Source organism: Schistocerca americana, chromosome 4 (genome assembly GCF_021461395.2).
Source record: "Schistocerca americana isolate TAMUIC-IGC-003095 chromosome 4, iqSchAmer2.1, whole genome shotgun sequence".
NCBI classification, from domain to species: domain Eukaryota; kingdom Metazoa; phylum Arthropoda; class Insecta; order Orthoptera; family Acrididae; genus Schistocerca; species Schistocerca americana.
The window spans coordinates 480,944,030-480,960,306 of record NC_060122.1 but is presented as its reverse complement, the minus strand read 5'-3'; the positions used below and the strand labels follow the sequence as shown (position 1 = coordinate 480,960,306).

At 40.2% G+C, this 16,277-nt stretch overlaps 1 protein-coding gene across 2 annotated transcripts in view; it reads right to left on the bottom strand.

Annotated features, from left to right (window-relative positions):
* Positions 1-16,277, bottom strand: part of LOC124612740 (phosphatidylserine synthase 2-like) — a 218,050-nt gene that overhangs the window by 156,018 nt on the left and 45,755 nt on the right. For both annotated transcript variants that reach the window (XM_047141121.1, XM_047141122.1), the window contains exon 6: positions 6,246-6,364. In XM_047141121.1, the coding sequence (XP_046997077.1) occupies positions 6,246-6,364 (119 nt within the window). The remainder of the gene's footprint in view (positions 1-6,245; positions 6,365-16,277) is intronic.

Here is a 16,277-nt window from a genome sequence, read left to right as displayed (position 1 = left end):
CAAGAAAAAAATACAAAAAGAAAATCAGAAGTAAAAATATATAAAAGGCAAATATATAGAAAAAAAACACTACTCTATATATGTCCAGTATCATTTTTTATTGTACAATATGTAAGCAAAATGAAATTAACATTAATATGGAAAAAAAAATTAATTGTGAGAACCAGTTGGCACAGTGTGACCAAGGAAGTGATTGTAGATATCTTATTCTAGCAAATGAGTTTTACCTTTCTATTATTTTCAATCTGTATGCTGTATGTTAGAATATTTCTCATGTATGTTTTATACCATGTATATTTGTCATGTTAAATAATTTCTTTACTTGAATTTTTGTGTATGAGATTGATGGGGAAGTATCATTGCAACAACAGCCAGTAACAAGTCCACAGATTCAAAGAGTCCAAATTTGGAAGAGGTTATCAGACTGCATCATTAATGTACTAATTGTGTAATACAGATCCATTACTGAGTGTGGTCGGGATTTTGTTGTATATGTTCATAACAACAAAAGCCCTGGGGAGCAGTTGTAATGGATCTGGGAGATGTGTTATTTTCTACCGGATTTGTCGATACCAAATTGTAAATGTTTTCTTACATTTTTTGTCAGAATTTTTTATTATAATTTGCCTTATTATATGTTAATTTACTTATATTTTTGAGAGTGAAAGCATATTGATTACTATTAGTAAATGTGACGAAGAATATCAAAGAGACTGATTACAAGTGGAAGCTTGTGTGTTGTGTAAAATGTCTTTGACGCTGGAGTCGTCTTTGACTGTAGTCAGCCGGCAGTGAGCTCTTGGTTTGTGTTGACGGTAGAACAATGTGCAGGTCGCCGTCATAAATAATTTGCTAGTGAACAGGAAAAAGTGAATTATGTTACTACTTTTTTTTATATAAACTTTAAGAAGAAACCACATTCGAAGAAATGGTATTTGAAGCACCAAAAATGAGGCAAACGCACTGAACCAGGTCATTTCTGCAGCCGACGAAACTGCATTGTGGAATCATACTTCCACTAGACAACTGAAGCCAAGACAAGTATCACCTTGTAAACATTTCACAGAAAAGGAAGTGTCACGAAATATGCCAAATTTAAGTAAATAAAAAATAGTGAGCATATTTCAACACCCACCACAATAGTACAAGTTTATATGCCAACTAGTTCCGCAGGTAATGAGGAGATTGAGGAAATGTAAGATGAAATAAAAGAAATTATTCAGAAAGTAAAGGGAGATGAAAATTTAATAGTCATGGGGGACTGGAATTCGATAGTAGGAAAAGGAAGAGAAGGAAACATAGTAGGTGAACATGGAATGGCGGTAAGGATTGAAAGAGGAAGCTGACTGGTAGAATTTTGCACAGAGCATTACTTAGTCACAGCTAAAACTTGGTTTAAGAACCATGAAAGATGGTTGTATACTTGGAAGAGGCCTGGAGACACTGAAAGATTTCAGATAGATTACATAATGGTAAGACAGAGACTTAGGAACCAGGTTTCGAATTGTAAGGCATTTCAAGGGGCGGATGTGGACTCTGACCATAATTTATTGGTTATGAACTGTAGATTAAAACTGAAGAAACTGCAAAAAGGTGGGAATTTATGGAGACGGGACCTGAATAAACTGAAAGAACCAGAGGTTGTAGAGTGTTTCAGAGAGAGCATTAAGGAACGACTGACAAGAATGGGGGAAAGAAATACAGTAGAAGAAGAATGGGTAGCTATGAGAGATGAAATAGTGAAGGCAGCACAGGCTCAAGTAGGTAAAAAGACGAGGGCTAATAGAAATCCTTGGGTAACAGAAGAGATATTGAATTTAATTGATAAAAAAAGAAAATGTCAAAATGCAGTAAATGAAGCAGGCAGAATGGAATACGAATGTCTCAAAAATGAGATCGACACAAAGTTCAAAATTGCTAAGCACAGATGGTTAGAGGACAAATGTAAGAATGTAGAAGCATATCTCACTAGGGGAAAGATAGATACTGTCTACAGGAAAATTAAAGAGACCTTTGGGGAAAAGAGAACCACTTTTATGAATGTCAGGAGCTCAGAAGGAAGGCCAGTTCTAAGCAAAGAAGGGGAAGCAGAAAGATGGAAGGAGTATAATGAGGGTCTCAACAAGGGCGGTGTATTTGAGGGCAATATTATGGAAATGGAAGAGGATGTAAGTGAAGATGAAATGGAAGATATGATACTGGGTGAAGAATTTGATAGAGCACTGAAAGACCTAAGTCGAAACAACTCTACCATCTTGTGTGCAAGATGTTTGAGATAAGTGAAATGCTCTCAGACTTCAAGAAGAATATAATAATTCCAACCCCAAAGAAAGCAGGTGCTGACAGGTGTGAAAATAACCAAACTATCAGCTTAATAAGTTACGGCTGCAAAATACTGACACAAATTCTTTACAGACGAATATGAAAACTGGTTGAAGCCGACCTTGGGGAAGATCAGTTTGGATTCTGTAGAAATGTTGGAACACATGAGGCAATACTGACTCTACAACTTATCTTAGAAGATAGATTATGGAAAGACAAATCTACATTTCTAGCATTTGTAAACTTAGAGAAAGCTTTTGACAATGTCAACTGGAATATTCTCTTTCAAATTCTGAACGTGGCAGGGGTCAAATACAGGGAGTGAAAGCTATTTACAATTTGTACAGAAACCAGATGGCAGTTGTAAGAGTCGAGGGGCATGAAAGGGAAGCAGTGGTTGGGAAGGGAGTGAGACAGGGTTGTAGCCTATCCCCAATGTTATTCAATCTGTATATTGAGCAAGCAGTAAGGGAAACAAAAGAATAATTTGGGTCAGGACTTAAAATCCATGGAAAAGAAATAAGAACTTTGAGGTTTGCCGATGACACTGTAATTCTGTCAGAGACAGCAAAAGACCTGGAAAAGCAGTTGAACAGAATGGATGGTGTCTTGAAAGGAGGATATACGACGAACATAAACAAAAGCAAAACAAGGATAATGGAATGTAGTCTAATTAAATCATGTTGTGCTGAGGGAATCAGATTAGCAAATGAGACACTTAAAAGTAGTAGATAAGTTTTGCTATTTGGGGAGCAAAATAAGTGACGATGGTCGAAGTAGAGAGGATATAAAATGTAGACTGGCAATGGCAAGAAAAGCATTTCTGAGGAAGATTAATTTGTTAACTCTGAGTATAGATTTAAGTGTCAGGAAGTCTTTTCTGAAAGTTTTTGTATGGTATGTACCCATGTATGGAAGTGAAACACGAATGATAAATAGATTAGACAAGAAGAGAATAGAAGCCCTCGAAATGTGGTACTGCAGAAGAATGCTGAAGATTAGATGGATAGATCATGTAACTAATGAGGAGGTACTGAATAGAATTGGGGACAACAAGAATTTGTGGCACAACTTGACTAGGAGAAGGGATCGGTTGGTAGGACTTGTTCTGAGGCATCGAAGGGTCACCAATTTGGTATTGGAGCACAGCGTGGAGGGTAAAAATTGTAGAGGAAGGTCAAGAGATGAATACACTAAACAGATTCAAAAGGATGTAGGGTGCAGTAGTTACTTGGAGATGAAGAAGCTTGCACAGGATAGAGTAGCACCGAGAGCTGCATCAAACCAGTCTCTGGACTGAGGACCACCAGACATGAACTTATTTCTGTACTCAAAACTCAAAGTCACATTTAATGAACATTATTTTCGAAGCATATATAACATCAATTAACATCTGAAGAGGGCACTGTGTCATCTCAAATAATGCATAACAAGCGGCATTCAAACAAGAACAAATGCCACGAACTGTATGTCACCAGATAAGGGCATAATTTTAAAGGGATCATGTTTAAAAATCTGTAAGATAATATTTGTACATGCCAGTTTGTCTTTTCTGACAAATCTCATGCAAATTAAATAGTTCTCATATGCAGTGTTGTTCTCCCTACAACTATTTCATTTTCAATTTCTTCATACCCTTTTCTACAAAGTTCTTCAATAATTTTATATGGTTTGTTCATTCACAAATAAAATTATGTCTTACTAATTAGCACAAGCCTCTTCCAATCTAACGCTGAGCAGCATATAAATACCCACACTCATTTATTTCTTACCAGAGTGGCACATCTTACATTACACAGCCTACTGGAACTGATGAATTCTGGTGCGTGAAATACAAACAGTACATGCTACTGCTGCAAGCTGATAATCATTGAATGCTGCCTCAAGCATGGGCACACTATAAATTATGTATTATCAGACAAAGTGAACTGGTAAAATGGCCACAGTGGCAGCATTGTCATGTTTACACCCAATAAGCAGGGAGAGGAGGCAGTAATAGTACACACTCAATTAATCTTTCAAGTGGCATACTGTCACACACTACACATCTGTACATGCCACTGAATGAAGTGCCCATTTAGAACAAGAACAGAAATGGGACATACAATACAGCTCTTCTTTGCTGCTCACAATACTTCACTGGCATCATGAGAAGAATTGATAGCCAGAGTTAACAACTATTTTGCAGGCCTGTTGGAAACTCATTTTCGAGATGGGATCAAGGTACTGGAACATCATTGGATGAAGTGTACTAACCTACAAGGAGACTACATTGAAAAATAAAAAAAAAAGTTTCAGTGATGTAAGTATTTTTTTCTATTCAATTCCGAGAACTTTTACCCTCATATAATCACATCTTTCTCATTCTCATTGTTGATAAAATTAATTATATTAACTGCAAGTTGTTACAGTCTTCTAAGAAGATATTTTCTGCAGTTACTTTAGATGCCCGCACTATAAGGTAACAGTGTGCACTACTTTGAACTGGAACATGACTGTACCTCATCAGAAGACCAAGTCAATTCATGCAACAGCCAGATAATCGCTTAGCCTTGCCAAGCAATACAAAGTAAGGTTATGGCATATGCTGACTAACCGTCTGCATGAAATAAGGACAAAACAACAACGAACAACATGAATTCAGAACAGACTAACATTGTGATCTACAGAGCTCTTGATGATGGAAGCTGGATAAAATTAGATTTCTCAGTTTATTTTCATTTTCTGGTGGTCGAAAAGTCATAATTACACATCAAGGAGGAAGCAAATAAATAAAACACATGGAACAGGGCTGGTCTGAAAATCCTAAGTTTTTACAATTTCTTCACAAGAAGAAATGCAAGAAACAGCAAAAACAAAGAATAAAATATGAAGGTGGCAATATGACACAGGGGCAAAAATTAAATGAAAACTAAGATGTATATTCCATGCAACTAGTAATGATGAGTCATTGGGAATAGAGAGGTCAAAGATAAGTGATGAAATCATCGTGAGGTACAGAATAACAACTTAAGTGATGTTTCAGAATACATTTTACTTTTCTTAAAAAATGTTTATCTTTGCTTGCAGAACTGTTATAACTAAATGTTTTGTTTTAATCTGTTATGTTCCAAATAGGTTCATCTTATTAAGCTTTACTTTGTTCTACAGCCACTCCATTACCTCGGTCAGAAAAGGAGGAGATTGGTGTTCAATGTCCCAATGACAACGAAGTCATTAGAGACTGAGAACAATCTCAGATTAGGGGATGATGGGGAAGGAAATAGGCTGAGACCTTTCAAAGGAACCATCCTGGCATTTGCCTGAAGTGATTATGGGGAATCACAGAAAACCTAAATCAGGATGTCCAGATGCGCGTTTGAACCGTCATGCTCCCGGATGCGAGTCCAGCTAACCACTCTGCCACCTTGCTCGATTTTGGTCAGAAAATACGTTCTCATTGCTTCATTATACTGAACTTGTTTTACACTAGTGTCTATAGGTTATGAAATAATTTATACACAATGCCTTATAAGCACTTATTCTGATGGCAATGGTTTTATCAAGAATTTATTACCATTTGTGAAAATTCATAAAACAAAGTCAAAAAATAATAATAAGATGACTCCATAAAAGTCTGTCATGTTCTAGAACAAACTCTACAATATTTTGATTTTATTTTTTGTGACAGTAGCCTCTGTGGTCATGTAACTACTGCAACACGCTGCCTTCTATGTGAACACAATATAAATGCTGCAAGAAATCATAAGAGATATAAGGAAAACTTTAGAAAGGTGTGCTCCAGTCTATACAGCATTTTAAAAGAATACACAGAAACGGGGGCCTTGTGTCTCTAACATATATCACTTGTGCATTAAAATAAATAGCTCCATTGCAAAGTTATACTTTGAAGATTTAAATGTATAATATTTTCTGCCAAATACCTGTATGTTGGGATGCCCCATAAACCTCGCCAATGGTATGTCTTCATGGAAAAGTAGTTTAATGTTTTTATTCCAAGATAGATGCCAAGCCCATTACAAACCAGGGCATCTAATATCCACTGTTAAAATAAACAAAAAATACATGAACATAAAGAAATATCTAACAAACCTAAAAAAAAAAAAATAAGCTGAGCTTAGTGTTACAATCATTACTTCATATTAACAAACTATAACAACAGTACAGCTTTTAAATTAACATTACAGCATTTAAATTATGATGAAAATGATTGGGGGACGAAATTAATTTAGAAGCTCCTAGCAGTAATGTCTGAAAAGCTAGAAATAAAATAAAGACAAAAGACTTTCAGTTATTCCATAAGAATGTCAAAACGGTTTAGCACTTTTCCCAGATAAAAAACACTGAAAGGCAACAAAACAGAAATTCCACACACACCATTAGAGATTTGCCAGTATTTTTCATCTTTGCTAGTAGGTGAAGTAAATGCACTTGAGCAATATTCTAGGATGGGTTGCACCAGTGTTTTGTAAGCATCTTTTTTCTGACATGATTGCATTTTCCTAATATTCTACCAATGAAGCAAAGCCTGCTACCTACTTTACCTGTGACTGAGCCCATGTGATCAATGGATTTCATATGCCTAAAATTTTTACACCTAGGTATCTGTATGAACTGACTTATTCCAACTGTGAATTATTGATATTACCATACTACAGAATGTTTTGTTTTGTTTTGTGAAGCACACAAATTTACATTTCTGAACATACTAAAAAGTTGCCAATATCTGCATCATTTTGTCATCTTAACAATATCTGACTGAATATTTGGGCACCTTTTTCTCAGACAGTATTTCACTACAGATACATGCATCATCTGCAAAAAAAACTAATACTGACTGCAAGGTCATTAACATACAGTATGAACAGCAAGTGTCCCAACACATTTCCAAGATAACATGCTGTGTCCTCCCTATCAAGAAATGTTTAATTCAGTCACAAATTAATGTAAACTATCCTTTTCTTACAAAGCACTGGTGCAGTAATGAGCCTAAATTCGAAGGTTAAGAAATGCTATATCTACTTGACTGTCTAGATCCATGGCTGCAAGGACATAATGTGAGGAAAGGCGAGTTGCATTTTGCTTGACTGATGTTTATGGAATCTGTGTTGGTTGGCATGGAGGAGATTATTCTGTTTTCGATATCTCACTATGTTTAAACTCAGAATCTGTTCTAGGATTCTATAACAGATGGATGTGAATGAGATAGGACAGTAGTTTTGTGGATCACATCTGCTACTCTTCTTGCAGGGCTAACTCAGCTGGCGTGATTGGTTCAGTTTCAGTGACTTTAGTTGTTTCTCTGTGCTGCTAGCACAACACATCACTCATCTTTGAAGTGGTGCACGAATTAAACTGGGGTAGTACTGGATTTCCCTTTCATCGAGGAACATTTTAAAACCTCTGCTTTTGATTTCCTACTATCAATTTGAGATCCTGTGTCATCCATGAATGTCTGGACACTAACTTCAGTGCCTCATACAATCAAAATTTATCTGGGTTTTGTGAGTGTTTTAGAAGTCCCACCATACATGCTGGTCATAATGGAAGGGTGCATCTGCTTTCGTAACACGAAATGAATTTCTGGTTTGTTCTAGATGCTTATCAAAGCTGCTTTAAAATGGCTTTATGTTCAGTTATTTGCTTTTCTTGTGTGACAATTATTTCATTGTTCTCATTTCATTTTTCAGAACCTAATTTACTGCACTAATATTTATAGAAATTCTAGTCTCAAAAAGCCCGCGTGTCTGAAATGAAAGTTATACCACAAATTAGATATGTGACAACTTACAAATGATTAGGATTATGTAACAGTATGTGATCCTTATGAAAGCCCAACAAATATCAACAGAGGTTGCTGTATGATTATTGCGAAAATTAATTTATTCACCCATTGTGTTCTCTAAATTCTATTATGAAGGGAAGTCTTCACTGCTGTAGCATGAACCAAATTATACACTAACTGGTAGAAGCAGCCATCACAGGCAACTTCTGTAAAAGATTCTATCAATCAGTTATGACATTAATAATTATGGGAATTACTGTACTTCTAGATTACTTTACCACTGCACAGGGTAAAGCAGCTAAGGCAGATCCCCCAAATAAAGATTAAAAAAACTAAAACCTGAATCCCAATTAGCCTCGGAAGACCCAATGGTACTGACTGATCACCATGTCACCCTCAAGTGACAGTTATTACGGGATGTGGATAAGGAGGGGCATGAGGTCAGCACACTGATCTCCTGGCTGTTGTCAGCTTTCATGACTGGAGCTGTTAATACGCAATCAAGTAGCTTCTCAATAGGCATCACAGCGGCTGAGTGCCCCAATGGCCAACAGTACTCGGTAACCCAAATGGTCGCCCACCCAATTGCAAGCCAAGCCTGACAGTGCATAACTTCAGCGATCTGATGGGAACTGGTGTTACCACTGTGATGAGGCCACTGGCTCCAAATACAATCTCAATGACTAAATTTTTATGTAAAATTTTTACTAAGTTATAGGAGACAACGCGGCAAATTTTCTGATGTACAGAAGCAATTTTTAATGATAGCTGCCATATTATAAAACTGTCTTTTTTCGGTATGGAATTGTATACGTTTTCTGTGGAATTGGAAAGAGACTACAAAGAGGTTTCAACAACACAATCTGTGGAACCTGATGAAACAGTAACAAGACAAGAGCACGGCAAAGCAATATCCTGCCATCATGAGAAGTCCCACAAATGTCTGCCCTTCTACATCAAACGTAAGCAAACACATAATTCAGGAATGTGTTTCTCTGTGTGCTTCAAGGGAAAAAAATCAAGAAACTCATAAAGTAAAAAATAAAATACACTAATGAAAAGGAACAGCAACTGATACGAGAGATGCGAAAAATATTTTAGCAGCAGCAACACGTAATATAAATGGCAGTATGCGGTAGTTTGAATGTGTAGATGGGATCAACCACAAGATGTTCTGCAAATATTGAAATCCAAAACATTTCATCTTTTCCACATTTCACTACATTAACAAGTTTGTGGTGAACGGCTTTCAAAATCAGTTCCAGTTCTCTGAACGATGTCTATGAAAACTGCAAAGTGATGGAGTGTTTCTATGCAAGATTTTGTTTACAAATGAAAATCATTGAAAAACTGCAGGCAAACAAATCCTCATAAAATGAAATTGTTGTGAATTGCCGATCATTCAAAGCACTGCCGCGCAATTACGCGCGTCCTCTACATGTGGCGCTGTCTACCAGCCATGCAGTAGCTGCGCCACCTAAGCGGCCAGGCAAGCAGCGGCCACTAGACTGGGACTCAGTGCTCATTCGAATGCTAACGTGTACACATGTCTTGCTTGTCAACTTACTCTGTGACTCATATGTGTTGTGTCGTTCTGAAATATGTGTGTTAAACTTGATGTTATAACAATTGGCGACGAGGTAGTGGATTTTTCCTTTTCACCGTTGACCCACAGGTTTCCATGGTTACTCTCAAGCAACTATTGCAAAATCTCCTTGAACAGCAAACGCTTCTAACAGCGGCGATTCGCGACTTCGCTGCGGCGTCAAATGCGGGGCGTTTCTTGTCGTTGGCTATACCTCCTTTTCCCCCTTACGACGAGACGGTGGAAGACTGGTCTGATTATGAAAAACGTCTTCGACAGCACTTCTTGGCATTTCATGTCACGGACGAACAACCATGTAAGTCTCTGTTCCTTTCCTCGATTTCACCTCAAATGTATCAGTTGTTGTCGCAATTGGCGCCTTTGAAGGATCCTGCGTCTTTGTCCTTTGCTGAAATGTGCTCACTTCTGTCTGTCTATTTTCAAAAGCAAACGCATGTGGTAGCCTCTTGTGTTGCCTTTTATCGTTGTCAAAAACAGCCACATCAATCCTATCGTGCTTGGGCTGCTGAACTTCACGGCCTCAGTCAAAAGTGTCAATTTGTTACGGATGTTCACAAAGAATCCTATGCCGACTCCATGGTACGGTATGCTATTATTCGGTCGGCGCCCGACAAAGAAGTTCGGCAACATGCCCTTCAATTGGCAAATCCGACTCTAGATGAAGTTCTCTCCATTGCGCAGTCTTTTGAAATTTCTTAAGCTGCTGGGGCGCAAATAGAGGCGTGGGGTGATGCTGGGGAAATACAACCTCTGTGCGCTGTTGACGACGCGTGCTGCGCGTCCCCGCCGGCCGATGTGGCCGCAGTGCGCTCCCACGCGCAGCCTCGGCCTAACTGTAAACAACCCGCTAAGAAACTGCAGCAAAACCCCCGGCAACTTCCTTCATGCCAGCGGTGTTTTACGAAACATTCACGAGAGGATTGTCCCCAACGTTGGGCTGTGTGTCACAACTGCAAAAAGAAAGGTCATGTGTCTTCCGTTTGCAAATCCGACCGCATACATGATGTTCATGAACATGACGCTGATTCTGATTCTGTGTTGTCTGTCAATTGCACTTCTTCCCTTTCAGAGAAGTTATTCCTCACTGTCCAAATCCTTGGTCGAGATGTTCGCATGCAGGTGGATACCGGTTCTGCTGCCACTATAATTAATTCCTAGACGTATCTTCAGTTGGGTTCTCCAGTCCTGTCACCTGTCACTTGGCAACTATGGACATACAATAAACAGAAGATTTCTCTCTTGGGACAGTTTAATGCTGAGGTATCTTACAAATCCGTCGTTCGCACTGTTCCCGTATTTGTGGTCGACCAGAGTAACGCAGAGAATCTTTTTGGTTTCGATGCCTTTCGTGTTTTTGGGTTCTCCATAGATGACTCTGTCAATATCATCTCTGATGCTATTCCTTATGCCCAATTGGATTCCTTGTCGACAACATTTTCGTCCCTTTTTTTCTCCTGGGTTAGGCCGTGCAAATGACTTTGAAGCTCGTATCACGCTCAAACCCACTGCTCGGCCAAGGTTTTTTCGGGCTCGACCCATTCCTGTGGCCCTTCGTGATCGGGTAAAATGGGAGTTGGATCGTCTCACTACTTCAGGGGTCTTGCTTCCTGTCACTTCCAGTGAGTGATCCTCTCCTGTCGTTGTCGTTGCTAATCCAAATGGTGATATTCATCTCTGTGGCGATTTCAAAGCCACTGTAAATGCTCAATGCCTCATCGACACTTACCCTATGCCCCATCCTGAAGAACTGTTCACTAAACTTGCTGGAGGCCAGTATTTTTCTAAAATTGACCTGTCAGAAGCTTATCATCAACTTCCTCTCGACACTGCTTCCCGCCAGTTTCTGGTCCTTAACACGCCTTTCGGCCTCTATCAATACCAACGCTTGCCATTCGGGGTTGCTAGCGCACCTGCTCTCTTTCAGCGATTCTTGGAACAATTATTGCTCCCTGCCCCTGGGTGTACCAATTACATGGACGACATTGTTGTCACTGGCTCCACCACTGAAGAACATCTTCAAAATCTCCGCACACTCTTTCATGTCTTACAGACTGCCGGTCTTAAGTGTAATCTTCATAAATCACAATTTTCTCAGGCATCCATCACGTACTTGGGGTTTCAACTCACCCTGGATGGTATTCGTCTGCTTCAGCAAACTGTCGCTGCCATCGATGCCCTTCCTCGCCCTACATCTGTTAAGGAACTGCAGGCCTTCTTGGGGAAAATAGCATACTATCACAAGTTTTTACCATCTGCGGCTTCGGTGGCTCAGCCGTTGCATCGTCTGTTGCATAAAAACGTGCCTTTTCACTGGTCTGCGTCATGCAATGCGGCTTTCCAGAAATTGAAGACTATGCTGAAACAGGCCCCGTGCCTGGCTACTTATCGACCTGGCCAACATCTTGTTCTTGCCACAGACACCTCTCAATACGGGGTCGGTGCAGTCCTTGCGCACCGTTTTTCTGACAGTTCGGAACAACCCATTGCTTATGCCTCCGAAACGCTCACGGATGCCCAACAAAAGTATTCTCAAATTGAAAAAGAAGCTTCGGCCATTATTTATGCTCTTCATAAGTTTGGTGTTGTTCTCTATGGCTCAAAATTTCATCTTTTTACACATCACAAACCACTTGTTTCCTTGTTTCATCCATCAGCGTCACTTCCCGACAAGGCTGCACACCGCCTCCAGCGTTGGGCTCTTTACTTATCTCGTTTCAATTATGAGATTCATTTCCGGCCAACGGCTCAACATGCAAATGCTGATGCTCTGTCTCGCCTTCCCATGGGTCCTGATCTGGCATTTGATAGGGATGAACTTTTGTGCTTCCACCTGGATGTTGCTGAGCAGCGGGTTGTGGATGGGTTCCCCATCACTGGGGACAGGCTGGTGGCTGCTACGGGTTCTGACCCTACCCTCTCCCGGGTTTTACGCTGTATTCAGAAGGGTTGGCCAGATCGCCCGCCTGCTAAGATTTCTGATCCATTGCGGAACAACTACGCTTTGTGCTACCGCCTCACGGCTAGGGATGGTGTTATCCTCCTTTCCACTGACAATGCTTCGCCGCATGTTGTGGTACCTGCGTCTTTGCGTGCTTCAGTCTTGCGCCTCCTTCACCAAGGGCACTGGGGTGTGTCTCGCACAAAATCTCTGGTGCGCCATCATGTGTACTGGCCTGGCATCGACTCTGAAATAGCACACATGGTTGCTGCCTGCGGCCCTTGTGCGTCACAGGCCGCTGCCCCAAAGTCATCTTTGTCACTGTGGCCTTCGCCTGAGAAGCCCTGGGAGTTTCAAACTCTTTGCCTTTACAAATGTCTGCTTGTGTCTGTGTATGTGCGGATGGATATGTGTGTGTGTGCGAGTGTATACCTGTCCTTTTTTCCCCCTAAGGTAAGTCTTTCCGCTCCCGGGATTGGAATGACTCCTTACCCTCTCCCTTAAAACCCACATCCTTTCATCTTTTCCTCTCCTTCCCTCTTTCCTGATGAAGCAACCGTTTGTTGCGAAAGCTTGAATTTTGTGTGTATGTTTGTGTGTCTATCGACCTGCCAGCGCTTTTGTTTGGTAAGTCTCATCTTCTTTGTTTTTAGATATATTTTTCCCGCGCGGAATGTTTCCCTCTATTATATTCAAGATATATTTTGGTTGACTTGTCTTAGCTGCCTCACCCTGTATGTATTAGAAGGATAAAAAAGAGCACTCATGCTACTTTTCCACTGCTCTGCTTGTGATTTTATACAACACTTTATACTAAGCATTTACGTAACTACACACAAACTAACAGCTATATACCACGAAGTGAAAACCTGTTTAAAATGAACATTAATGCTTACCAAAAATTACGTCCTCTAGTGAAAATATTCTGATAAATTATAGGAGTAGTGGCTCTTTTACTTCATTTTTAAATATTTGAGTTTTTCAGACAACTCTTACAACCAATTTTGCACAAGAATACAGAAATACACTGAGGGCAGAAGAGAAGAGGAGCAACACCCCCAAGGATAAGGTCATATCACTTACATGTGAAGTGACAGGTGGTTCATCACTGTAGGAGTATATGACAACATATTCAGACCAAATGAAACACATACGCCAGAGTAAAGGGAGCCTAAAAAGTTGCATGAATGCAGAGTGCACCCATCCCTCTCACGAATGCATGTGTCTATTCTTGCACGCAAACAATCATAAAGGTGCTGAATGGCACCTTACAACAGAGTGTCATAAGGATCTTGCACCTTTTCTTGTAATTTGGTGATGGTTCTTGCAGACCCTGGATAACGAGGAACTTCCCACTTCATCGTGTCCCACAGTCGAGACATCTGGTGATCTCGTTGGATAGGGCAGTTTTTGTTGACCACATAAAGAATGTTACACTGCTGCAGCCATGTGCGTGCATGCATCGACCTGCTGAAAAAGCACATCATCTTCCTGTCAAAGAAATGGCAGTAACACAGGGATATCAGCCTGTGCAATGTAGTGAGCACTGGTAACTTCACCCTGCAGAAATGCCAAATATGACAGCAAGCTGTAACTGATGGCCCCCCATACCATGATGACTGTGACAGGGCCTGTGTGTTGTGGGCGAATGCACTCTAGAATAGGCAGCTCAACAGTTCTGCACCATACATGTGTATGTCCATTACTCGCATAAAAACAGAATCTACTCTCATCACTACCACTCTCCAGTCAACAGCTCCAGAGTAACCACGCTTAGCCGTGTCGTGATGTCAGTGGTAGCCTGGCCGTAGCCACACATTGTCTTAAGCCTGTTGCAAGCAAACGGTTTCAATGGTCCCTATACCACAGCAGGTGCAATATGTGCCTGGATTTTATTCCTGGATGATGATCACTCGGCCACCACTGCTCACACAATGTGTCGAGCTTGACGTATGTCTGCACTATGTGGACATCCAGAACCTTGTCTACAAGTGTGGGATGTTCCACAGGCCACTGTTGGAAGCAGCAACACACCACCAGTACATTGTGTCTGACATGTGGAACAATCTGTTGATATGTCTATCCAGCTTCCTGTTCAAATGGCTGAAGCTGGTCGAAAAGTGTACATACTCATCAGTGGGGCATGGTTGTAACCTAAATTGAATGTTGCACACACTCCGTATCTCAACTCAGCACAGTTACTGCCTACAGAGTCAAAACAGAGGACACACATGCAGGCCTCCTGAGTGTCATCTGATCACCAATGACCATGACAAATGAATCACTAACAATACTACCCTTCAGTATGAACATACTATAGCCTGGTGCCACTGAACACAGTCCCTGAGGGTGATGATTCTTTCTCTGGCAGTGTACATTCTTAACTCTTGGCAGGGTTGCATACTCTACACAAAAATTATTTTTACTTCTTGTTAATCCTACATTCACTGTTATTTATCTCAAATACCTTTAGGGAGTGAATATATTGGCATTTGAGTGAAAGGATTTCAAAGACCCTGAAGAAGCTTTGCAAGATGTTCGATTATCAACATTACACAGTATTCTTAGTGCATGCTTCTGCAGATTAAATAATTGCATTTCTCCAAAAATTGCACTACAAGACAGTACTGAGTGAAAGAAAATTAACACTATCACCCACAGGTCAATGCATTGAGAAAGATTTTGAAGTACAGAATGGGCAACACTAAGTTTTTTGTTAATTTTGCCATGTGCTACTGCCACCTCAGTTTGCTATCCATCTGGAAGCCCAGAAATTTCAAACATGCAGTTTCATTTAGAGGGTGTCCACTTCTCTCTACTTCTGTCATCCAAGTGTAAGAGGCAATCAATCGGAAATGAAAGAGATGACAAGAAAGTAAGTAAACTATTTATTATTTCAAAAATAATTGCCATAAACGTTAGTTACATTTATCCCACTGTGAGACAATATCATCAATGCCTTCATGAAAAAAAGTTTACGATTGCCAACGGATCTATGGTTGTACCCAGGTGTGCAACCCTTCATCTGAAACAAATCAACAGCCATTAATGTCTTTCCTCAGGGCTCCAAAAATATGGAATCTCATGGTGAGAGATTGAGATTGCTTGAAAGCTGTGTAAGGACCTTCCAGCAAATCTACTGTAGTGTAGTCTAAACAACAAGCACACCAGCTCCAGGAAAGTCATGATTACCTTTTCCTTTGACTGCAAGGGCCTGTTGCTCACCGACTTTCTAGAACACAGTGCCACAATCGACACATCACGATATGTGAAAGCTTTGCAAAAATTGAAGCTCACCATCAAGTCCAAATGACCCATCAATGTTGATGGAGTGCAACATTCTGTTGTCAAGGTTGTTTCAACTATGCTGCAGAAGTTTTGCTGGGAAGCCCTTACAAATACTCCATACAGCCTTGATCCCTCTGTCTGTGACTTCCATACTTTTAGAGCCCTGAAGAAAGACATTCGTGACTGTCAATTTGCTTTGGGTGAAGAGGTGCACGCCTGGGTGCAATCACAGTTCTATAGGGAACTGCAAATACTTTTACATGAAGGCACTGACCACCTCGTCTCACAGTGGGACAAATTTATTAACAGTTAAGGTGATTACTTTTGAAATATTAAAT